Source organism: Sinohyriopsis cumingii, chromosome 9 (assembly GCF_028554795.1).
Source record: "Sinohyriopsis cumingii isolate HCF-2022 chromosome 9, ASM2855479v2, whole genome shotgun sequence".
NCBI lineage: Eukaryota > Metazoa > Mollusca > Bivalvia > Unionida > Unionidae > Sinohyriopsis > Sinohyriopsis cumingii.
Genome location: NC_142969.1, coordinates 27460820 through 27487788, shown reverse-complemented (window position 1 = coordinate 27487788; position 26969 = coordinate 27460820). Strand labels below are relative to the sequence as shown.

Here is a 26969-nt window from a genome sequence, read left to right as displayed (position 1 = left end):
CTGAATTTGGAACAATTTTAGTCACAAAGATTAAACAGCAGACGAGAAACCTTAACTGTTTTGAAAACAAAAGCCTGATTGAGGAAGTTCAAGTCTGCCATAGCATCATATCATGACAAATTGCATGAAGTTTGTGTGTATCAGTAAATTTGTACTTGTAATCAGTGTAAATAATATGTTTTTATTTTGGGATTTTCATATAATGCAGTACTTACTAACAAAGTGGAAGGAGCTAGTGTCATGGTATAATTTTTTCACTAATTGTGACTGTGGAGGATTGGTAGCTCTGAATACCATTTCAGCAACAAGTGATCATTACTTCGATTTTATATTTGACAATCAAAATTAATTTTAAGAGTCATGTACAGCATATTTTGTACATTTAGAAAACTTGTGTGCAGACTTTACAAGAGGTGCACCTTGTTGAGCTTCTCTTGAACATTGTAAATGTATCATATTGTTTAAACAGGAAAAGTAATCCTAAGTTATGGACATTAAACTTCCAGATAACAGCAGCTTCTGTTTTAAAACACAAACAACAAAAAAGAAAATGCTTGAATATGAACCATGTGTTTAGTCCTTAAGCAGTAATGGCCCAGTTAAGAGGCTGAATGAACATGTTCACAACTATGAATTAGTTGTACATTTAGAAAACTTGTGTGCAGACTTTACAAGAGGTGCACCTTGTTGAGCTTCTCTTGAACATTGTAAATGTATCATATTGTTTAAACAGGAAAAGTAATCCTAAGTTATGGACATTAAACTTCCAGATAACAGCAGCTTCTGTTTTAAAACACAAACAACAAAAAAGAAAATACTTGAATATGAACCATGTGTTTAGTCCTTAAGCAGTAATGGCCCAGTTAAGAGGCTGAATGAACATGTTCACAACTATGAATTAGTTCAATTCTGAATGTATGTGTACTGGAAGGGTCTAGCCATTTAATTTTATGGGGCTCAATTATTATTACTGACTAGTACTTTTTATTCTTTCATTCATTACAACATAAGTTGTTGTTTTTTTCAAGCAAAGCAAGAAATGGCATAGTATCCTTTTTCACTACAAATCAGAATAAGACAAGTTTTCAAATATATCCCACCACCCCTTTTTTGGAAGTTTAAATGGTCTCTATAATAAAGAATTGACTTAACGCCACTTTGTCAAACATGCTGATCAATTAACCAACCAGTGAGCATAAATAAGACTCATGTCCAGACATTGCTTTCGTCCGCCATTTTCCTTCAGAAAGCTGCTTGTGGCAATAATGAATTGATTATGACAAGTATTTACAATTTTTGCAATGATTTGTTGATTTCTCGATCAATATGGATGAAAAGAAATCATTGGGAGACCTTGTAATTCTGACGGTCAATATCCAGATCGTCTGGATGGAGCAATTTGATTTATTCCTTTCCCCGAAACAAAGACAGTCCCATGTACGATCAGCTGAATATGGAAACAATTGGTGGCAATTACAACATGTTTGCATAAAAGTATGTAGAGAAGCATGTCTTGTTGATGGCTGGAAGCAAGAAAAATGTATTTGTAAAATATATGTAAAAATGTTTTGAGAATATGGGTGGAAAAGCTCATAACTTTTGGGCTTTGATGTATATTATTTTTCTTGTATAGGGATCGCTGAACCCCTGACTGGATCATTCTCAAATTTGAAAATGTACACTTTAATGATGGCTTGTCCCAAAAATAACGATTTATCATCTCGATCTTTCAGACACTTAAGTGACACATTCTTTGTCATTGGGTTGAAGGAGGGGTGGGGATATAAAATGTAATAGTAAAGAAATACAAAAACGTTGGTTTCAGATAATTATTTTCCGATATATTAAGCATGCATTTACTTGTTTATAACAACAGACATCATTGATCAAAATTCCATCTAACAAACACAGTAGAACTTTAAAATTATTTTGTACAACAGAATACTTCTAAACAGTAATTATTTACGATTTTTTATTATTAAATTTTTTATTCATTACTTCCAAGGCAGCATAAACATAAGCCAGATAAAGTTAACAAGGATAAGATTATATACTAAATACATTATCATCTTTTGGAGCAAATTTCCTTTTACATCAATAAGTTCTTAAGCAGCTTCAAAATTTATTTTTATTATTTACTGAAATAAAACACTTAGGTTATTACTTTACAACTTGTACTACAAATATAAATATTGTCTACTGCAGTATAATTTATGCAACATTGTAGGCTTAAGAATAATACAAATCATTTTTAATAAACATATCACATAAAACTGAAACATATTTCTCTGCCAATTACTGCATGTTTGTTGGAGGTTGACAGGTGGTCACGTCACATGATTTAGTAGGCGGAGCAATCTATCATCTCACGTAAGGTCAGTTGGCTTAAGCACATGTTCAGCAGAAATCAGAACAATACCCATTGGAAATACTCTATAAAATGTTATCAGAAGAAGTAAATTTCAGCTTGGGAAAGGTACATTTCTGTCACATGAATGACCTTGACGTATTGCACTTAATACATGTAGCTGAAATCACAGTCTGGTCATTAACAATGAAAGTTATACTGCTCGACGTTTAAAAAACCAAAGAATGAAGACCACCCATGGAAAGGCTGATTTACAATCGGATATAATTTCAAGAATCAGGTGATCTTATTTTCTATCAAATATATTGCAGCAATAAAAAAATGAAATCAAAGAGTCATGCATATTCTGGACATTTAGAGAAGGGTGATCAACTTCTTTTGCAATATGTTTATACTTTTACTTCATTTAAAGAAATCTGAACAAATATACACTGTCTTTATGAGAGCATGCCATTTTGATCTTCTCTTGAACACTGTAAATTTATCTTGCTGTTTAAGCATGGAAAGTAATTCTCTAAGGTTTGGACAATTAAATTCCAGTTGACAGCCACTTTTTTTTCTTTTAAAAAAAAAATCCCACAAAAAGAAGAGTAAATTCTGAATTTACAAACAACATAATGACCCAGTCACGAGGCTGAATATACATGTCCAATTTTAACTACGCATGTTCTGGAAGGGATGGACATTTAGTTTATGGGGCTCTATTTTTCTTTCTGATGGGGCTATATTTTGTTCTTTCATTCATCACAAAATAAATTTATTTCAGATAAGGAATGGCATTGTGTCCTTTTTATAATACAGTTTAGAGCAAGAGAAATGTTTTCAAGCATGCACCTTATCAGTACAAACTTAAGTGGTCTCTCCCTAAGAAGACTAGACTTCAATGGATGTTCTGCAGATTTAAAGCAGGGCATATTTTCAATACTGTCATCACAGAAGCCTGCACATAGATTTCACCTCTAAACATGTTTTGGCCTACAACCCTAAAACTTAATTGCTTACCATACATGTTTGTTCCCCCCCCCCCCCCAAAGCATTTAACCAATTTGAGGTAAATGTAGAGACCAAATTGATATTACTGCTACTGATTGGTATTTTATTTGTGTTAAGTTGTTACATCATGCTTGAGAAATGGGCATTTAACATTTATCATTTTATTGAGAGAGAATAATTCCATGTATTCGTCTTAATCTATTTAGTTGCAAAGCAGAATACCAAATATAAAAAATCAGCCAATTACTATTGAAAGAAATGGGTTTGTCAGTTTTACTTTTTTGTCTCAGTAGCCAAACACTCTAGTAGTCACAAACAGCAAACTGCATTGATATAATTTAACATCTTAGATCTGTATTTTGATTAGGTTATTGTCACATCATTTCCTTATAACTAATTTCTATCATGATAAAAAAAATTATTTGTGTATTTTCCCTTGCAAGAAGGAACAAATATTAGGACACATCGATACAACCACACAGAATGCCTTAAATTTGTTGAACATGTAAGATTTGACAATGATCCACATTATTATTCATTTCAACAATATATTGAGGTCATATTAATTAGGAACAAGTACCAAACTTCCACTGTTAATGTCAGGACTATAATTCAGCTGTGAAGTCCAGTGTGCCAAGTCAACTGGCTTCCTGTTCAAAACACACCTTTCCCAGGCTGAAAATGACATCTAAAGCTAAAATTTTATGACTTTATTTCGGCAGAACATCCGCTCAAGCCAAGTCTTTATTAGGGAGAGACCATTTACATTCTAAAGGTTATTTATTTGAAACAAATTTTGTTTATGATGATTGCAAGACTAAATATATACCCCAATTGGAAAGAACAATATAGCCCCAGAAATTAAATGACCATTCCCTTACAGTATAAATCTAGTCAGAATTGAAGTAAAGTTCATAGTTGATTACATGTATGTATAGTCTCGAGACTAGGTCATTACTTTATAAAGATTTGACACATGGTTCTCGCTTTTTTTAACTGAAGTGGCTGTTATCAGGAATATAAATGTATATACCTCAGAGGATTGCTTTTCATGTTTAAACAGTAGAATAACCTTATACTGTTCAGGAGGAGCTCATCAAGTTTTTGTCATATCAGTGCACATGTTCAGATTTTCTTGAAATAAATTTAAAGCCTAAACTTATTGCAAAAGTTGTCAGTCAGCCTTTTCTTAAGTATTTGTACTGTTTTTGAGGCAGCGTGACTGTTAATATCATCTAAAATTTGATTTCATATTCTTATGTTACGTGTTTAGGCTCTAATAACCAGTATCAAAGAAAAAGTGAAAACAACAAGCTTTGTAAAATTTAGCAAATAGTTATTTTGCCCTGGAAAAACAATGTAAAAATGAGGAAAAGGACTTATGGTTTTAAGAATCAAATCCAAAAATAATCCAAGAAAAATCCAAGAATTAAATTTTAGAAGTCTTACTAATGAAATTTGAGTTCGAGTCCAAAAGAAAATCCAAAAATGGATGGTGATGACACATGCTATAGCTAGTATTGTGCTGTTGTGTCAACAGTTCTTTGTTGTTCCACAGACAATAATATTCCAGTGTTTGAATTCTGAATAAAATTTGATGAAATGTCTTTGTTCAAGAATTTTGTATGAGCACTCAAATATTTCCAGGAAATAGAATTAATCTTTTAGAATCCAAATAATTTGAATAAAAATTAAAATGTAACTCCAAACTGGTCACAACAAAATGAACACCTTGACATCAAGTGTTTTTAAGCCCAAACTGACTAAATTCTCTGTAAACATCGGTATTAAACATGACTTCTGCACAATTCCAGTAAAACCAGAATTTCAGAATTGAGGCTGTTTACATCTAAAGTTACGTATTCACAGTATGACCTTGACAGAAACCAATCATTTTACTCAATAAGATAAAAATAGAAATTTGTTTACTTGATTCATTGGTTTCTGAATCAAGGTCGGGAACTAGGTCAGCTTAAGGATACAGAGTTCTGTATTTAGGTGTTTTCAACAGAACTGTCTGATCAAACTAATTTCTAGAAGATATTAAATTCCAGTAAAGAAAATTACATTCTTTTAACATGTACTAAAGTAAAAAAATTTTAAAACTTACAGACAATTAAATTAAATCAAATATATATGACCATATCTACATGTATTACATCATCTTCATTAGAGCAAGGAAATGTTTATTATCATCTGATAACAGTGTAAATAAATTGGCACCTCTCTCTTTCTCACTTCATGAACTTATAAGGAGCATGCTTGTATGGGCCATACACAGTAAACATTACCCATTTGATAGAGGCCATGTCCATTCCATGGTGGTCATTGATGACTCTGTGAGAAAGCATGGTGTGTGGAGCAATTCTCAGCACGCCATTGTGGCATTTCTGTCAGGACATGTGGAGAGACGCATGGAGCAGTTTTTTCTTAATCCTCTCCACCACTACCATGATGTGTGGGTTTCCAAAAATACATGTGATCTGTACTGTAACTGTCATTTCCAAGGTTATACAAACCCTGTGATTTCTGTCCATCTAGCTTCAGAGACAATAACAGTTTCTGAAGAAATATTTATGAATAATGATTTGAGATAAAATACTTACTCTTTATATTACTTTGATTTTGATAAATTCTGCATAATAATTATTGTTTAGAGAGGCTACAGGAGACTACTAAAGCTTCACTGAAACTGTCTGTGTAAAATGTTGATTACATTTTTGTTGGATGTATCTGCGACCTTAAACAAAGTAAGAATCTTGAAATTTGGTGATGATATATCATGAGAACCATACCCTCATAAAAAAGATAGGTCACTTCCCTTCAAACTAGTCAACCTCATGCATCATACTAGTACCACGCTATTACAACAAAAGAATGGCACTGTAACCAAATATGTTTTTTAAAGTCTGTGTATTATTCCTTGGTTCATAAAATTGGTGAAGATATGCATCTAAATGAGTCCTACACTCGTCACAAAAGTAGATCACTATGACCACTACTTTATGTTTCACTGAATTTTCATTAACTTTGTATGTTTTATTTCATCATAGTTATGTAGAATCATTAACTAGATGATTGTATAGATCTCTATTAGTACAACGTAAAGATAATGAAGGTCACTGTGACCTACATGTACCATTTTATTGGTTTAGTTTTTAAGTTTTTGTATTTAGGTCATGACAGCAGAATTTTTTGGCAGATTGTTTTGAGATGGTATATACATACTGACCTCTTTAGTATCATGAAACTTGGCATTATACAATCATTGCAGAAGTAGGCCAAATTTGACACACATTTTTTCTCTCACTAACTTGTTCAAACTTTGATGTTCATTTCTCAGGCACTGTTCAAGCTAGCATCGTGAAACTGATGTTGATATGCATGTCTTTTAACACAACACCCTTAAAAAAAAGGAAGCTCATAATGACCTGTTTCACGGCTTTGCTAAATTTTTGACATTAGGTCAGGACCACATAGGTGTTTGGCATACTATCCCCATAAAAACATGAGGGTATGCATCTTGACCTTATTGCAGAAAAGAAGTCTCTGTGGTCCTATTTTATGCTTGCATGACAACAAATTAAATGTCATTTGTTAGATGCTGGAGTCGTGAAAGTTGAAAGCTGGATGCATCTCCAACAAGTAAATCATTATAGTGAAAGAAGGTCACTGAGATCTGCATTAATGACTTTAAAAAGTATATTGTGATAGGTTTGCCTGCTTTTTGTTAACTGTGCATTGAACTGAGTGAATATACGAATTGGAGGAGTTTATGGACTGAGTGCATTTCACAGGAGGCCTCAGTTTTAATGCCTAATCAAGGTAATTATTGATTGTGGTCATGCTGACTCTCACTCTAGGGTTAATCAAATTTTGTAGCTTTTAACCCAGTAAAACCTGGCTTCTAGGGCTGATAATAGCTTTTGAAGCAGATTTTAATGAAAATGATTTTTGAAAAAGGAAAAGAAAAATGACATGAATCTGGTTTTCTTCAACTGTTATTATACCTCTACATTGATATTGAGCAAAAGAATATTCTTTTTTTGTTTGATGTTTTCTATGTCTAGCCATTTGGGCCAGCATTTCATTTGTCAAAACCTCTTTTGTATGAATTTATTTTCTGGATGATATGTAATGTTTATGATGGCTAACAGAGACGCTAAAAACTAGAGAGTTGAGCTTTGTAAATTTTAATTAAACACTGGCTTTTGGTAATAACCAACAGTCCATTTCAGAACTCCAGGTCTTTAGTACTTTGATTGTTAGATTTTGCATCTTTCTCCGTTATTTTGGAGGTTTATGGTAATGGTACTTAAAACTTTCAGAGCAAGTTCAATATTTACTGTGCTTCCTGTTTGATATATCTGTGGTCAATAACATCACGCATGCTGAAGGTTAATATCAGGATTGCATGTGTGGTTGTTATGTTTCAGGGTCCAGTTATAATACCCAGGGGATCTGTAGGCAAGGGAGTCGGAGCTGCCAATGCCGCAGGAAAGGTGGTATCTGCCCCTATTGATATTACCATCAAACCCCCATCAGGTAAGCACCTCACCATTCATATGAAGATATTTTTATATCACAGTTGCACAGATATTTTGCAAAGCTGTACCATGAAAATATATTAGGGGTTTGAATACTTAATCCAGAGAAATTACTGTTTGTCTTCAGAAATGATGTATTGATAAATCTTCTGACTTGTCCAGGAGCATTCTTTACTTTCCTTCCAACCTCAGTACAAACTATTATTCCAGCGTAAAACTTAAGATTTCAGTATGTAATATATTACAAGTTTGACTGCACTAGAGTGAAACCAAGTTTCATCAAAATCTTACTAAAGTATAGTTTCAACAGTGGTTTAACAAAAATCAGCCAAACAGATGGAAGGTTGCCTCGTAAATTTGCATAGGTATTTTGAGATTAAGAAACTGGTATATAAGGTTTTATTTGAATCTTTCATGTTGTTCTTTGGGTGCTGTCAGAATTCCTGTAGTCCAGATCAAAAGAGGATGGTATTCCATATGTTAGCTCCGAAAAAGGAGCCAGACTAGGGTCATGTTCTTTTCATTTCTGGTCCTCCAGTACTAATTGGAGGAGGGAATAATTGGCTTGGACTGGGGACTACAACAATTTATCACTTGCAAACAGTTCTTTATCATCAAGATATATATATGTGGAGAAAAATATATTTTTTTATTATGAGTGAGGTAGAGACATTAATGAGATGATCATACATGTTTGTCTGAGGTTTTTACTACTTGAAAAAAATATATATTTGACCCAGTACAATTTTAATCAGCACAAATATTGACAAGATGTTGGAAGAATTTTACATGTGCATATTTTATGAAGTGATCTTGCATTGAGTTGGTCATTTTTTTTTAACCATGGTTGAAAGTATCCTTATGATAGGATTTTGATCATATCTGATAAATAGGCATATGTCATCAAGGTATGATTGTGGGTGAAATTCGTGCATATTAATGATGTAATATCGTATTTAATTGGCTGTACTTGTCAGAACTTGCAACTCTATTTCTAATCAGATTTTGATCAAACTTGTTAAACATTCTGATTGAATCAAGATATACGATGAGTGTGATTTTGAACAAGACTTGTGAATATTATTATTGATACAGGGCCTCCCTTGGAAATATTTTTCTTTTTGCCAAGAAATTCACCAAATTTTAATATTTGGAGCCACTTTTCAGCCAAAGGAGCCATGATGCAGGGAATTAAATATATGTATAATATATTGGCTCCATTTTTAATCTATATAAACATGGCCATAAAACAGCTTTTACATGTTTTTATTACATTTCAGAGCACAAGAATAATTATTAATAAATATAACAATACCATTATATCCACGTGAAGTTCAGTATATAGCATATGAAAAGCAAGAATGAATTAGAACATTTCTTTGTAACTGATTCTACAAAATACTGCTTAGTCTTTTGAACAATGTCACTGACACTTCATCAGTACCCGCCTCATTTTTTCCCCAGACCATTTCTTAAATGTCTTCCTGAAATCAAAATTCTCAACACTGAGCCCATCAATAAAAATTCACATTAAATTTTTCAGAGTAGATATACCCATAGAATTTCTTAAGTTTGTTTTGATCACAGTCTGCAGTAGAAATAGGAACAATAAGTAACCTGGTAGCTGCCTCAGATGCAGAGCTACATTAGCCATATTCTTTGTGCTTTATACAGACTTGTTTTATAAAGTAAATTTTTCATTGATATGTGACTCTGGCCCTTTACAGTCATTGACTGGCATCCTTATCGTGCACAACCCCCGGCCCATGGGCCAGATCCAGTCCATGAATGTGTTCTGTCTGGCCCTCAGGGCAAATTAAAACAACACAGAAATCTGGCCCATGAACAATAATTATATTAAAGAAATTAATGTTTGCAGCCCTCAAGTGATCTTAGAAAATGCAATCTGGCCCTTGGCCGAAAAAGGTTGTGCATCCCTGTTATAGCAGCATCCTGTGTTACTCTTAAGCTCAGACCACAAAAATGTGCTATCTAAGTAAATAATCCCTATCACACTAAGCAGTCCTAAGTGCCTCTCAGACTCACATTTTGCAAATTCATAAATTAACAACACATGCAAATGACAAAATCATTTTGCCGACCTGTTGAACAATATTCCCTGGTCATTCCTTATTTCCTGCTAATCACACTTAATTGCTTCTCAGAACCAACTGACAGCTTGCTGGCAGTTAGCTGCAATCTTGTTCAAATAACATCTTATTCATTATCTACCAACATGATCCACTGACTGCCGCAGATAGTGAAAACAGCTATTAAGTGGCCTGAGTCGCTTATATCATTGAAAAATCAAAAATTAACTTTATACAAATTCGTAGCCAGCAACTTTTGCCAGTTAATAAAAAATAGTGCCACTTTCAAAATTCTTTTGCATTTGTCGCCAAATGCGAAGTCTAGTGGAGGCCCTGCTGATATAGTCTTGTATCTGATTGTCTTATCTTACTACCAGTCTGGAGACCAAAATTCCAATCAAATTTTGCTCCATTTTGGTAAGTAAGCTTGTGTTAGAATTTTATTAGTCTTAATAACGTGAGATCTGAGAATATTAGCGAGATACCCTGCATCTGACTGGTTGAGCTTGTTACCTCGCTACATCTCAAGTCTACATTCTTATCCAATTTCTATTAAACTAAGTAAATGAGTTTGTATATTCTGGATCTTGCAACATGATATAGAAGTTTGTTAGATAATTTTTAAAGGTTTTAATCTTGCTATACTGTATAAAACATTGCCTGTAATGGTCAGCTTTCAAGTTACGTAAACAGGTGTCATGCCCATCTGGACCTCTTGTTTTGGTTAATATTCCGTAAGTAAAGTTTCCAGGATCAAATTTATTTCAGACTGCATAGGTATCTTCACTTGGGCAGAGACATTTCCATATTAATTGAGGGTCAAGGTCAGTGAAAATAGATTTGCTCGTTTGGGCTCCATATGGCATGTCCATTTTCTCAAGTTTCCCCACACCCGTTTTTTAAAATAAACTTTATAGTTGCATCATAGTTGAAGAAGAGCAGTGCCCCATTGATAGTGATTGATAGATCAAAGGTCCAAGTCATTGGGTGTGAAATTGCAAAATTATGTTAATTTTTCATTTTTAATAGTTGTGGTCAGTTGGGGATCAGCCATTTTTCTGAAGGCTATTTTACTTTTATATAAAAGATTAAATTATACATTGTAGCATTGTTTTGAAGTTCGTATGCTTTTCCATGTAAAAATTATTAATCCAAAGGTAATTCTTATTTTAATTTCAGGAAATAAGCTAGATGGTGTCAACATGGTAAAAACCATTGAAATCCCAGTTTTACCTCCAGAAAAGGTAAAAATAACATGTCGGGCATTTTAAGATTGGTGTCATTATTTAATGACTTGCAGCTGTATGATGTCAGAATGCAGTACTGTTGTAGAATATTTGTAAGTAGTGTTCTTACAAATATTCTACAGCTCAATTTTTAGATTGCGTAACTGTCATTAAATGACAGTGAAAATGAAAAAAAGCTTGACATTGTATTTACCCTTACTGTTTTGCATTGTTTTCCTTTCTCCAGCAAAAGAAGCTGCTTTTGGATCTATATCTAGTTATCATTAAAAAGCAAGGCACTAAAATATGTCTGGTGAAGCCGTTTTTATTGATCTGTTGACTCTTGTTGTGGTGGATTTAAGGGGCAGTAAGGAAGGCATGAGGGGTAGAAGTTAGTGCGCTGTGATGGTAAAGGGGGAACCACTCTTGCTACTATACCTTGAGAACTTAGTCCATCCATATGTTACAATCTGTTGTCTTTTAGAGCAGAAATGCCTCAGTTACTATGATACACTGGAGCAGAATACAGAGAAAGCTACTTTGCCAAAAAAGTCTGATCTATTTGTGTAGTGGTGGTGTTTTACAGTAAACACAAATGAGTTTGACCAAGCTAAATATGCTTTGTGCGTGGTGATTTTGAGTGTTTTCATTGGCATAGGAGGGATAGTGGCTAATTACAGTAATACTTATAGCATGCCTAGCACTGTGTATTACCTTGCATGTTTCACTGGTTTCTGAAAGGAATCACAGCAGTTAGTAACTCAGCCTGATGTTTTTCTGTGACAGTCTAACACACTCCACACCAGAGTTAGCACAAGTCTGACTACACCTGTTACACCTAATATTAAACAGCGTAATTCAAGGGAAGATATATTAGTGGAAAATGGTAGTATAATTTGTGTACAGTGCAGTACATTATAAAATATGGGGAAAATATTGAGTGATGGAACAGTAGATGGCATTTCTTGTATTAAATAAAACAAATTAGCTCAATTAAAACAAATTCCCAAAGTTTTCAAAGATGCTAAATGAATCAGAAATCTTGCCAGGACTCAAAATTTGCAGTAAATTGCTTGCCCAAGGTAGTAAATTTAGTATCAGGCTGTGCAATTGTATTACCCCAGAGTATAATTAGCTGAGATATTGCTTGTGTTTGTCTGTCCATAAACATCTGTTATTATCCCAGTATGAAGCTATGGGTAATTATATCCATTTTTTAGTCCATCTATCCACATATTCAATATTCATTTCTATGTTGAATGACATTGATGTGACAAAATTACCTCTGCTGCGTCACAAATTCAACCCACCTGGAAAGAGAAAAATTTCATCTTTTCCATCAATATATCATATAGTACAAAAGAACTGTCACCACTGCTATACGGGTTATCCATATATCAGCTGTTCACTCCCAATTAGGGGTGCAGTGGTATACCAGTATATTATGGTTCGCTGATGTAGCACAATATTTACAAGGTCTTGTGTTTCATCCAACAAATCTCTGTATACCACGCAATTTTTCTTATATAATTCAAGAACCATGTTTCCTTTTTTTCCTAATGCATGCTTAGCACGAGATTGCAAGAGAATGTAAACTGAGATGCACAGTACCAATATTCAGGCAAAGTTTAAATGGGGGATTGCAAACCAAGACCAGGGATGTTTTTCCAGTTATAAATAATAAGTAGACTTCACTTTGCCTCAGATATTCATGTCCTGTTCGTCATGACATTAAATGAACAGTATTTAAAAATGAACAGTATTCAGGATTCCATGGTCATAAATGTATCAAATCCTCTAAAATAATGTATTATCATCTCCAATACCTGGAATGTACAACAACAAAATGATCAGCATCTGCTGTTAGGATGGATATTTTAGCTTCAAAGAATAAAATTAGAGCAAAACATGTAAACAAATAGTGGCTGCATCTGATGTTTTCTGTGTGAATAAATGGTCAGTCGGATCAAAGGGTTTATGTCACTTTAACTTCCTTTTCTTGTCTCCAGCTACTGATGAACATTGACTAATTTGTCAAGTTATTTGACAGGCGAGTAAACCTGAATTTTAATTTTCAGATTTATTTTTTTACATGGATTTGAAATTATTCCTAACAAAAAAGTAAAAAATGCAGTTTGGAAATCTTAAAAGATTTTTCCACCATGTACACATATTGCTAGATCTAGAAACATGAAACTTGTTGAGGAGATGCAAGTTCAGGACTCAAATTTAATGGTAGTTGGCTACCTGAGGTTGTTAAATTTCATGTCTTACTAGTACTATTCATAATTTCAGTAGCCCAACAGAGGTCTTGGAAATGATTAATTACGCATATTTGGATGCAAATTTTTTATCAGGGACACTGAAAATCACTTACACAGGAGTCCTCTATGCGCATGCAATAACTGGATGGCAGATTCAAAGGCTTGCCAGTCCTACTGAGTGGGAAATTATGTTGATCAATTGATCATTTTACCTATGCTGATATTTAGAATGAGAAAAGTCGGTGGCTTTAAGACCCCCAGACCTACATGTTGTTACTGTAAGAGTACATTGGAAGAACATGACACTAATAGCTGGGTGGCAAGTTCAGTGACTTTGACTAGCTTTTGCAAATCATGAACTTGATTATTGCTTTCATCAGAAAAGGGTGAAGCAGTTCCATCACAAGTTAATTCTGAGCTAAAGCTTTGAACTGTTAAATATTGTATGACCTAATTTTACACCTTGTCTGACTAATATTCTGTTTATATGCAGGGCTCTTTTCAGCATTAATTTGAAAGACCACTATATACTATCATAGATGCGAATGCAAGTACTTGGTATAATTTCAGATTATTGGGGTCTCCGATGTGTGAAAGCACTTGATAAAAATGAATGCTCAAGAGATCTGATTTTGTTATGTCTGTTAATCTGTGCAACATATTAGTCTTTTTTAGTTACTTTTGTAAAGGATTATGTCATCATTTCCAAATGTATTATATTTTGTTTTATTGTCTTGAAATTTATAAATGTTAATACAAATATCAGGGGCAGTTACAACTTAAGTGCAGACAAATTAATGTTGATAATACTTAAGTCCTTCACTCTAGCAAAATATTTTTGGTTCTGTATGAATTATTTGTTGTAATGAACAAAGTATTATTGGAAGAAACCTATAATGGGGAGTTAGGGGGAAAATAATTTCAGCCCCTTTTTATTGGGGTTCATTAAAGCAAGAAACGAACCAGCTTTGACTCGTACAGCAATTAATTTCTTGAAACTGTAAAACATAGCTAGAAAATTCCACTTGTCTGCTTGTATTTTTGACTGGTAGCTGAAGAATGGCAAGTCACTTATTTCAGGATGCTCATTATATTTTGCATATACAGTATTATGTACAGTGTAGGACAAGTAAAATTGATGTGAGATGAGTACAAGTTTCAAGTCATTTACCCCTTCAGGATAGGGAGCCCACTGAATAATTCAGTTCACAATATCTTCGAGATGCTATTAAAAATAGGTACCATTTGTACTTATTTGAACCTGGTATTTGTGACCTTTCGAGTAATGTTATTTTATGAATTTCCAGCCCGAGCAGAAGAAGAAACCTCCGGTAACGCCTAGCCCACTGGAGAAGAAGCCAGATGAGCTGGAGTGTCGAACTTGTAGGATGACTTTTGCTAAGCAGCAGCAATATGATTCTCATCTTCAATCGGTTGATCACCAGCAGGTATTAAGATTTTCCTCTGAACTGTTGCCACAAAGCATTTTGGCAAAATCTGTGAAAAAGAGAAAAAGCAGAAGATATACATAATTTGTTATCTCTTGTGGGGTCACCTGGTGGATGCTAAATTGTTCAACTTCACCACCATAATCTATTTCTGTTATTCATTAGTAATTAAGGGGAATTCTTTTCTAGGTCTTTCAACTTTCTGCATATTGAGTGGTCATGATAAAACCATCACAGTTCTTGTGCTGATGACTGTAGTCTAATATGTAGTGGATTCCAGATTTAGTACCTGCAGATACTATGAAAGATGTTGGAAAATGTATGATGTATTTTTAGGGAGCACTTCCTTTCCAAATGTTGCCTCAGAACAGTTAACACTGTATATTTACAGTTGTATCTTTTAATTTAGCTCTAATCTCTCAGTTTATTAATTTAAAAGTAAAAGAATAATCAAAATGATATTTATCAGTGTCAGTAGTGGACATTAAGATTAGTTATTTAGGAAATATATTTTGATGAAGTGACTATGGGAAGCACATGCAAAGACGTGGCAGTCCTTATGAGATGAGATGGGATGCACTTCTAATAAACATAGAATAGGGAAAAAAAAGGATGAACAAGAGGAAGAACTTGTGTACCTAGAGCATATAGCACTTTTAAATACAACATTTAAGCCTCTGGTAATGTTTTATGTTGGCACTCTTCTGCTTTGGTCTGATAATCACTACTGATATCTGGCCATATCTTTTTTTATAAAAGAGGATTTCCTACTATGTTGGCAAGGCCAAAAAATCTTTAACAAAACTTTTCTTTAAAGAAGCAGTCTTTTATTTCTTAATTGTCTGCTAATCCAAGTATACTAAAAGTTTTAATTCTTTTATTCAGTTCCAGTTTTGCAGCTGTTGTATCATTCAGACCCATAATATGATAATTATGTCCATTACTTTTTTCTCAGATATAATGAAAGAAATGGAATAAAAGGTTTTAGTTAGTATTAGCAATTTTAGCTTATTGTAATTATGTACATGCTTACCAACTCATTCATTCAACATAAAAATGTGTCTTAAATCAAATGCATTTGAAGAGCAAAAAATATGCTTTCTTGATTTTTTTCATTTGATACATCTATCCTTCTAAAGAAAAGTGAAGTTGAAATACACAATTAACTAACACTCTGACAAATAAGACTCACAGAATCAAACAAAATACACAGGAAATATTTGATGCAAGCCAAGTATATGCAAACAAAGAAAGCTCGCTAAAATTGAGTGAAGAATCATCCTTGGAATATTGCAGACTTTAAGAAATGGTGGTTTTGCAGGCGTATGCAAAGCAATTTAGCCAAGAAACCAAAATGTTAAATAATTTAAAATGTACTATTTTATCTGATCTTGTTGCCATGTCCAAAAGTTTAAGAGTAAGTCTTTACATTTCAAATATTTTTGATGAGAAATTCAAAGTGTCTTTGTCAGTACCTGTGTATACTTGGTCAAGTTCAGCCTTTAAACCATTATTAAATCATTCGTTTTGCACATAAGGTCAGTTTCTCTAACTTGAGGTCGATGACAGTATTTAGACAATAGCTTTAAATATGTGCAATGAAATTTCCTTAAACCAGAAAGTCTGGACTAAACATTTGGGCTATTTTATAGAGGTAGTCAGCATATTTTAAAGAGGTAGCCTGCACAAAGTGGTGTGGTTGGTATTAGAACACTGATTGATTCTAAAATTGTTTACCAGTCTGTGGAGGAAACTGTGTTTCAGAGGGCTGGTTTATGGTTTTCATAGTATTACAACAGTCTAATTGGTTATGAAATATTTGTCCAGACATATCTGCAAAGGAAGCAGAGTTTCAGGGGGTTGGTTTTGAGTTTAGTTAGGATCAGAAGTTTAATTGGTTCTGAAATACATTGTCAGTCTGCAGAGGAGGTGGGGTGTCAGAGGGCTGGTTTAGGAAATACTTGGCCAGTCTGCATATTAAGATGATGGGTTTCAGAGGACTGGCTTATGGTTTGGCTAGCTTGAGAATGGTCTAATTGGTTTTAAAATGAACATCGTCAGTCTTCAGTGGAATCAGTTTCAGATGGGTGGTTTATGGTTTGGATAGCTTGAGAATGGTCTAATTGATTTTAAAATAAACATCGTCAGTCTACAGTGGAGTCTGTTTGAGATGGCTGGTTTAAGGTTTGATTAGTATACGAACAGTCTGAGTGGATCTGAAATAATTGGCCACTTTGCAGACGAAGTGATATTTCAGAGGGCAGGCATATGGTTTAGTTAGCATTGGAAAAGTCTGATTGGTTTGGACATATTTGTCCTGTCTGTAGAATAAGTGATGTTTCAGAGGGTCTGGATTACGGAAGTTTCATTGTATGAATTATAGACACAAGATAAAGATAGAAGTCTAATTTCTTTGAGTCAGTGTTATGTGACTAATTTGGCTGAATGTATTTTTAGTACAACATTGTAAAATATTCTTCCTATTTCTGTACAGAATTTTTTTATGCAATCCTGTTAAGTGGATTTTTTTGTACATTGGACTTGTAATGCAGCAGAGATTTGAAAATCTTTGACAACAATCTATTGGACCAATGCATGTATTATTATTCTAATTAAAGAGTTGTCTCTTAGGGTATCAAGTAATGATAGATAACCTTGGGCATCAAATAAAGATAGATAACCTTGGGCATCAAGTAATGATAGATAACCTTGGGCATCAAGTAAAGATAGATAACCTTGCGCATCAAGTAAAGATAGATAACCTTGGGCATAAAGTAATGACAAATAACTTCAGACATCAAATAAAGATAGATAATCTTGGGTATCAAGTAAAGATAGATAACCTCGGGCATAAAGTGTTGATAGATAGCCTCAGACATCAGATAAAGATAAATAACCTTGGGCATCGAGTAGTGATAGATAACCTCGGGCATAAAGTGTGGATAGATAACCTCATACATCAACTAAAGATAAATAACCTTGGGCATCAACTAATGATAGATAACCTTGGGCATCAAGTAGTGATAGATACCCTCGGGAATAAAGTAATGATATAACCTCAGACATCAAATAAAGATAACCTTGGGCATCAAGTAATGATAGATAACCTTGGGTATAAAATAATGACAGATAACCTCAGACATCAAATAAGATAGATAACCTTGGGTATCAAGTAAAGATAGATAACCTCAGGTATAAAGTATTGATAGATAACCTCAGACATCAGATAAAGATAAATTACCTTGGGCATCAACTAATGATAGATAACTTTGGGCATCAACTAATGATAGATAACCTTGGGCATCAGGTAGTGATATATAACCTCGGGTATAAAGTGTTGATAGATAATATTAGACATCAGATAAAGATAAATAATCTTGGGCATCAGCTAATGATAGATAACCTTATGCATCAAGTAGTGATAGATAACCTCGGGTATAAAGTGTTGATAAATAACATCAGATAAAGATAAATAATCTTGGGCATCAACTAATGGTATATAACCTTGGGCATCAACTAATGATAGATAACCTTGGGCATCAAGTAGTAATAGATGACCTTGAGCATAAAGTAATGATAGATAACCTTGAGCATAAACTAATGACATAATCTTGGGGATCAAGTAACAGTACATAACCTCAGGCATAAAGTAATGACAGATAGCCTCATCAGATTAAAATCTTTAGTGTAAGATCTATTTTTGATTGAGACAAGACAAAGGGATTAAGATACGAATGATATAAAAATAATAACAAAGATTCAGAGAAACTGACTTTTTACAACTAATCTTCATAGTTTCATTGCACAGAAAATAGCATTGAGGTCTGTTGGCTTGAATAAGGTAATTTGAATTTTAATTGTTTTCTGACTTTTCATTATTTCAGTTGAACTAGTTTTGGAATTAATTTTGGACAAAATTTGTGCGGTGTAAGTGCCCACAAATAAAGCTTGTAATGTTAAGATATATATTGTTCAATTAATAATAGAAAAAACTTGTACATGTGTAGACATTCTTATATGTTGTATGTATAAAATGTATAAAGAAATAATCCATTCACTAGTAGAAAAACTAATACCTGTGTAGAAATTCTTATTGTATATGTAAAGAAATAATTCAGGAAGTTTAAGAGCTATATAAATCAATGCTATTTCTTTTGGTTTTTGTTGCACCCTATCATGCTAACACACGTTGTATTTCCATCATTTTTGTCGAGCCTGCCTTGGCAAAAACTCGTCACAGTGATTATCCATGTATATGTCCATCTGTACGTTCATCCACCCTCTAGATTAACGCCGGTGTACAAGTGGCTTAGTTCAAACTCAGTTTTTACTTTCATGTGAAACAGAAGGTAGGCTCGACAAAAGGGGTCTCATATTTAGTATCATATATCATCTAGAAACATTTAGATGGTTTTAATGGCTAACAAAACTCATGTTGTTTAATGTTATGCAGTGATACCAATCTCTCATCATTGAACTTTCTAATTATTCATATAACAAATGTGTATCAAATGGAAACTATTCATGTGGAAAGTCTAATGAATAAAAGTAAATTGGCATTTTCAGAATAGTTTAAATTGATAAAAGTTATTCTGTGACTGAATGAGGCATTAATTATTATGAAATGATGTAAAATCTGTTTGCACGGATGAAATTAGAAGGGACTGTTCATTGTACTTGCCCTAAGCATTATTCTGTTTTGAAAAATCTCAGATATGTAGAGTGTTTAAAATATGTTACTGAAAATTCTATTCTTCCTCAATAGAAAGACTTAAACCCAGTTTAGGTTGGTAATAAAATGCTTATTCTTTTATTTTTGGGAATATGTGCTTATGACTAAATATGAGCCTTGAATCGGGAATATATGAAAATGAGAATTTCTGAAAAGGGGTTATTCCTCTTTCTGGATAGATAGTCACTTACATATCAGTAATAACCACTCAATCATTCCTTGCTTCTGTACCAAATGAAATTTCCTCAGTTTATCTATAGAATGCTCAAGTTAGAAATCCAAGCATGTTGCTTAATAACCATTTGAAAGCTAAGAAATATTTCAACCTTTGCAACTGCTTAATTTTATCAGGTTTTGTTGGAATGACGCAGGTAAGACAAGTGCTTGACAATTGTTATCAGATATTCTTTTATAAGTCATTGCAAATATCATCACATTTATCATTGCCTTAGTTTTGTTCTCTTCATACCCATTAATATTTCCATTTTATGAAAGAAAATCACTGAATTATTATTAGAATAAATTTCCCGCATTCACTGTAATAGTAAATTTATTTAAAGGATGAGCATTACTGCACAAAACATTAATGGCAGCTTCTTTTAGAAAGTGTTGATGGAATGTGATTTCAGAAATATATGCAGCAATTTGTTTTTAGAAATTGCGTTTGTACGATTTAATAATAGCTTTTGTTTAAAGGCCACAGTCATTATCTCTGTCTGAGTGCAAATGAGACTTTTAAACTGACTTGACATCTTTCTCTTAATCATTCTTGGTTTACAGTGTTACAGTCATCTTACATTTTGTTTTAATAGTACAAACTCATTTAATAAAACCTTGTTGCAAGAGAGAAAAATAGTAATGTACTGTAATATTAAATGTGAACAACAGATGTTTCTATTATAAAGCAACTTCCGATACAAAAACAATATTTCAGTTTGTTCAAATCTTAGACATGAAAATTCCACAATACAGTTCCTCATTCTATGCAAAGTCAGATCCCACATATTAATACTCACTGTAGTTTTGCCTAGACAATGAACCAATGTAACAAGCTTATTTGTACAAAAGTGTCACTTCATGTTCTCTAAGCATGTCTAAACTTTTGACTTCCATTGTTGGGATTTGCTTAAAATTTATATTGTGTGACTTAGCACCAAGACCTTATGTTCTTTTGATGAGTGTATAAATGAATGTTTTGTTAGAAAGTACCCCTCTGATTTTGAATGAACAAAATTGTTCAAATTCTTTGATGTCGAGCTGTTGGGTCATACAAGGTGAGGTGTGGGATCAATTTTAGGGGAGAAAAAAAAATTGTGCAGCTTTTTTTCCACACAAGTCAGCTAACTTGACATTATTCAGCCAATCCAGTGTTATCATTGACCTATTTCCCCGCCACTGTTTCCAATTCTGTACCACCTTCCTTGTTGCTTTTTTGGTGATTTAACCAGGATGGTGGCCTTTCCCCTGTTGATTCCATAATTTTGGCAATACCGTAAAACTGCAGATAAAACCAGTGCATTAATTCATAAAGCAGAATTTCAAAAAACAAATTACTGTCCTTTTTTTAAATTTGATCATGATGTATTCAGAATTCAGTTTTAAGAGTTTCAAAATAATTGATGACATCCGTCACCTTCACATTTTTTTATCACAAGGAACAGATCTTTCAGACATGAACTTATTGTAACTAGCACATTTTGTTTTAACATTATCTTATTATTTACATAACATCTTGTACATAATACCCCTTAATTCATTCCTGAGTTTTGTATAACTTTGCAAGAAAAACACTTAAAACATTTATGGGAATTTTTAAAGTTATAGTTGGTATGTGAACGGCTCCGAAGCTCTTCCAGTTTTAACTCAAAGCCAAGATTATGAAAATTATGGAGATTGGCCATCTTCGTTTATTTATCTTTACCGCATGTTCATTGGTGTGACGTAGTGATAGTTTCATTCAGGATGACATGGCATTAATATTTCAACAAGTATACAATAACAGAAATAACTTTACTATTATTGTCTTACTACTTCATATATTGTTTTGTTTAACCTTTATTTCATCATTTTCCCAACACTCTTCGCTCTGTCTCTTTCTTTGCCCAGTGGCTGTATAATGTTAGACATAATGTACATTATGTTTCAGCTGCATCTTTTGAATTTCTTACAGATGTCACATTTTTTTCCCCACCCATGTTACACTACTCTCAGTCTGTGCATGACCATATATTTGAATATTGCAGCCAATCTCTTCCAATCTAACATTTGCGGAGATGAAGCAAAATCATATATAGACACTAACTGTTTTTTTAATCATGTATTTGGTGTTGTTCGGGAATTTAGAAGTTGATGGTGTTCATTTTTGTTTCTGAAATGTTTCAGGACTTCAATCAAAGATGACTTTCTCAGAAGAGCAAACTTATCATTGGCAATACAATTGTAAATTTTTTTTTGAAGTTGAATTTTTAATTACAACTTTTAAGATATTTACTAATGAACAGCTTTTCAGCCGCAAAACTACCTTTCCAAAATTTTAAACATTTTATGAAACATGAGTATTGAATAACCAAAAAGAATGCTGATAATTAAGACATATTATCCACCTGTCAGATTTATTAAAAATTGTTTTGCGGGTTTTCAGTAAAACCAGAATCTGGTTGAGATTTTGCAGTTTGTAGACAAGTCGCCTCAAGTTTCAAATGCTTAAAGAGAAAAAGAAATTTGTGATTGCTCAAAGGAGAATTTTTTTTCAAGTGCTGAGAAGAAGAAAACAAAACATTACTCCGAATGTTTGAAATTAAGTAAGTAGGATAATCAGATGATTTCAACAATTAAAGTCCTGAAATGTTGAGAGAATCTCTTGTGAGGAGATACTGTTAGCACAACAGCCACCACTGTTACTACTACCACACTACTCATCAAGGTAAACTGGCTAGTAGCTTTGCTGTACGTGCTTGTAGACTATTGAGTATTTGCTGCATGTTTACCAGTAGAGGCATTAAGGTAAATGTCTCAACTCTGGTATGGCTATGGGATGAGTATTTCACATTTCATGCCAGTTATTTACCATATGTAAACAGGTATTCCTTGGTTCTTGTGTCTTTTCTGTAATGGTAGATTTTCTGATCTTAGGGTGCTAGCAGTGGTTTAATACCACTTCAGTACAGATGCTGTGTTATAACCTAAAGCATTAAGCAAATTGAGTAGATTCAGGTTCACATGGTGGCTTAGTTGACAATGAAAAATAACAGAGAAGTCATCGAGTCTAAAGGTAATTAATAATCATAAACACTGGTCCTTGCAGTGTCCAAGGGCAGTGAGGATATAGCCCAGAGGGAATGTTTATAATCAATCAAATTACTGATAATGAATATCAAGCAATGAAAGAGGTTTTTCAGAATAGTTAAACACGCACCATTTCAGATACCTTTGAATAACGAATCAGTTTACATACAAGATATGCAAACACACCTGATTTGTTGCTTCACTTAAAAAGAAGAAAGCACAGTGAACTTTAAGATGAAATTTCTGCCCAAAAGTCAGGCCATTCAGTCTGAGTTATCCAGATTGTGTGTATCAGATAAAGATTGATATAAACAGGTCATTAAGTGTGTTTTGGTTCATTGTAGAGGTTCCATAATATAATATTCAAGTAGACTAAACTGGTTGATAAAATACATTATGATTTTTTTATCTAATGGTTTATGAGGGCAGCCAGACTTTCATCACCTTGAATATGGTTAATTGTGTTTTATTTTATATGCCACTTTTGATTTCAGCAGGGGCTCTTGACTTGGTCATGTCTGTCAGTATATATGTCCATCTGTCTGTCCAGAGAAGTTTGTTCACAAGATTGTGCAAAAGCCACTCCACCTAGACGGATAAAAATGTTTGATGGCAAATGTGATCCATATGTAGATGACCTGACGAGATTTTCAGGCCATTTCAGTCGCTTTTCAATGTTTTACACACAATAAAACTATTTGTGCTTGGACTTCTTTTAATGAAAACCTTATTAGCACTATTAAGCAAATCAGTTTATGGTAGACTTGTCAAATTTGATGGTATTTTGTTCAGCATATAAAGATAACCTGATTAGATTTTCATGCAATTATTGCAATTTTTGGGTACATTTTGGATCTGTTTTGACATGGAGATTTTGATAAACGGTGGAAGCATATGTTTAGCAAATAGACATGGAGTATTTTTAAGGACTGTAAATACAGTTGTTTGATAGTCATATGACTGGAAATTTATTTCTATACAGATTACACTTTCACATGTTGATGGACATATCTTGTCAAAATTCATACTCAAGAATTGACCTGTGGGTTGGTACACTTTGTAAAAGACGATGAAATCAAGACTGCTTTATTCCAATGCACGGAATTAATGGCTGATAAATAAATCACTTATAAAAGTAAGGGATGTTCACATAATATCATTGACAAAATATCACATTATTTCTATAATTAAACATTAATAGATCTGTCTGTGTGTGTAACATGAAGGACAAACAAGACGTGTGAAATATTGTACACTGATATATAAACCTTGTTAGAATCTTTCAGAATGTCATCTATTCAGGCAGTCATCAACATTTACACCATCTGAATTATCTTTTTGTTGCACCTGCCATGACATTGGATTGATTTTCACAGTGATCACTTTGGTGTTATGTGCACGTCTGTATATCTGGCCACACACTAGATTAACCTCAATCTTGAAGTTATGTAGTCAGTTTATAAAGTTCATTTGTCCATAGGGTCATGTTATTTGGTATATGGATATATCTTGATGTGTACAGAACCACTTGACCAAAATCTGAAGGTGGGCTCGACACATAGGTTTGGCCAGCTTATACTTGTCAAATAATTTTTGCACGAATACAATTTTAGTGCAAAAAATAACTTTAAAAAAATTAATTTGTTAAAATTTTATAAATTTTATGCTTCCTAAAATTGTTTATTTACAATACTTTCTAACTTTGAAATAAATTAAGTCGTGGCTTTATGTACGTCAAGGAACATTTACCTGTTGCTGTGATATTTTATAAGTAATGGCTGGATAGAAGGGAAAGGAGTACATTTCCTTCATTCTTTGTTTCTTTTTTTTAAAGTTTCAGTGCAAGCTGATGTATTCAAAATATTTTGTTTCTTTGGAATGAAATTTATTTTCAGTTTTATGTCGAGTGTCATTTAATTGGTATGTAGAATCATTTTGGTAAAGGTCATCATAATCTTATTGTCTCATTGCACATAGCATATTATGTATATTTTGATGGAATATATATAAATTTATTGATAAATATCCTTCTGTCTTTTACTGCAGAAACGTAAATTTATCTATTTCTTATTTCATATAAGAAAGGGTCATTTTGCCTGAGGAAATAAATTAGTTGATTTTATGTTTTAAACATTTTTTATGAAGATTACTATCAATCATATCAAATAAAATTGATGATTATGTGTTCAATTTTTTTCTCCATTAATTCAGCATAATTGGAACTGTGCAGTATTTCTCCATATTGCATTGCATCATACTGAACACGTGCTCTACACACAGCAAGTTCACGGTGCAATGTGCATGTCAATATTTGGTTGTATTTTTGTTTGTGGCTTTTTTGCATATGGAAGTGTATTCCCCTGGAATTAACAGAAATGATACTAGTTTGCTTTGAGTAGTGTTTCCTTCTCATTATTTAATAAATAATTATTTGGAAAGATTCATCTGTTTCAATTGATAAAATACCTGTTTTTATATGCTGCAATTTTAAATAATCCCCTAGCATGCCAGTGATGACATTGGAATATTATGCCCCAAATGGTTTTACTGTTGGTGACATGCATGAGCCTCAGATTGAGGTATCTATTGTAAAATATTAGTGCAAGATGTACCTCTTTTTTTTCTTTCTCCATGCATGTTGTAGAGCAACTAAATGGGTTCATGTTAGAATCATCCTCGATATTAAAGAATGAGTATATAATACATTACTACATTTGAATGGAAAATATGAATTCCATTAGGGAGTGGGGGGTAGGGGAAGCAATACTGTACTTCCAACATCATGCAGTTTTGCCAAAAAGGAACTTGTTCATATTTTCCCATGCAAATATAGTTACCTATATGCACTTAAAATAACTCATTCTGAGATTAAATCCTAACATATCACTACTCAAGTGAACGCTGCAAATAATTAAAATGGAAATCATGTACATAACTGACAGCCTGATTGTTATAAATCGTATCTTAGTTGTATTTTAATCAGAAGTAACCACTGATGCTGGTCAGTGAAACTTGTTTATAGCAAAGTCAATTTTGAGATGTACAAAAGTGATTAATTTCTACCTCATTGGTATTGTAATCGATGTATTTTTTTCTTTGACATGAATATAATAAAATTTGTTTCCAAAAACAAATGTCACCATTTGCTTTTGGTTTGCTATAAACAGGTCCCAGTGTACATTTGATTGGCATAATGGTATATACTTTTAAATTGTCTCAATGCTTGAGTAAACTGCCCTCTGAATATCTAATCGCTGCACTACCATTAATATACTGCTTTCATATAACCCTTGGTTTCACAGTACCCTGCTAATGTTTCTTAAATAACCTTGTGTTGCCTCTTTTTTTTCTCATTGTAGGAGAAAGTGTGTTTAATTTAATAGGTTCTTACTTTATTTATATATTTTGTCACCGTGTTTCCATCACTTTTTTCTGTCTGAAGTTAAGTTTGACAAATTTGAAATCGGCTTGTGTTTGTTAATCCTTTCATTTTCATAGATCATCATATTGTCCACAGGTTGCAATATGAAGCTGTCTGCTGAATATAATTATCCAAAGAAGAAAGAGTGTTTCATTTCTCATATGAGGAAATGTGCTATGGTTAAATTTTGTTCAAAGGTTTACACATTGCCAGTAGAATTGTTTCAGTACATTGGGTCACATTTGGTGGATACATTGCACCATGCTAATGTTTCCTTACCATATACCACATATACTTGGCAAGTCCAGTCCGACTGCAAGTCACATAGACCTAGATTTGCTTTAGCATAATGCTCCATCAGGTCTGAGTTTATGCAGTTTGTTAGGAGTAATCAGAACAAACAACAGAGATTCTGATCTGCCAGCGCATTATGCAGTGATAAATTGGGGTCTGTATTGTTTGCAGTTGGAATGGAATAATGAGTGTATAAGGTATTCAAAATTCTAACTATACAAGAAAACAGAAAAATGTTAAGCTGTTTCAGGGTGTCATAGCGTAGTGTTATTGTGATTTCCAGATATAGAGAGAGAGGTAG

General features: G+C 33.3%; 1 protein-coding gene across 3 annotated transcripts in view; it reads left to right on the top strand.

Moving 5' to 3' along the window:
- Nucleotides 1-26969, top strand: part of LOC149791448 (uncharacterized) — a 74787-nt gene that overhangs the window by 17667 nt on the left and 30151 nt on the right. The window contains exons 4-6 of one of the 3 annotated variants that reach the window (XM_089969985.1): nucleotides 7798-7906; nucleotides 11178-11242; nucleotides 14796-14936. In XM_089969985.1, coding sequence (XP_089826111.1) covers nucleotides 7798-7906; nucleotides 11178-11242; nucleotides 14796-14936 — 315 coding nt within the window. Of the gene's footprint in view, nucleotides 1-7797; nucleotides 7907-11177; nucleotides 11243-14795; nucleotides 14937-20019; nucleotides 20040-26969 lie in introns of those variants that run through there. The other 2 variants (XM_089969986.1, XM_089969987.1) reach the window with 2 other exon arrangements.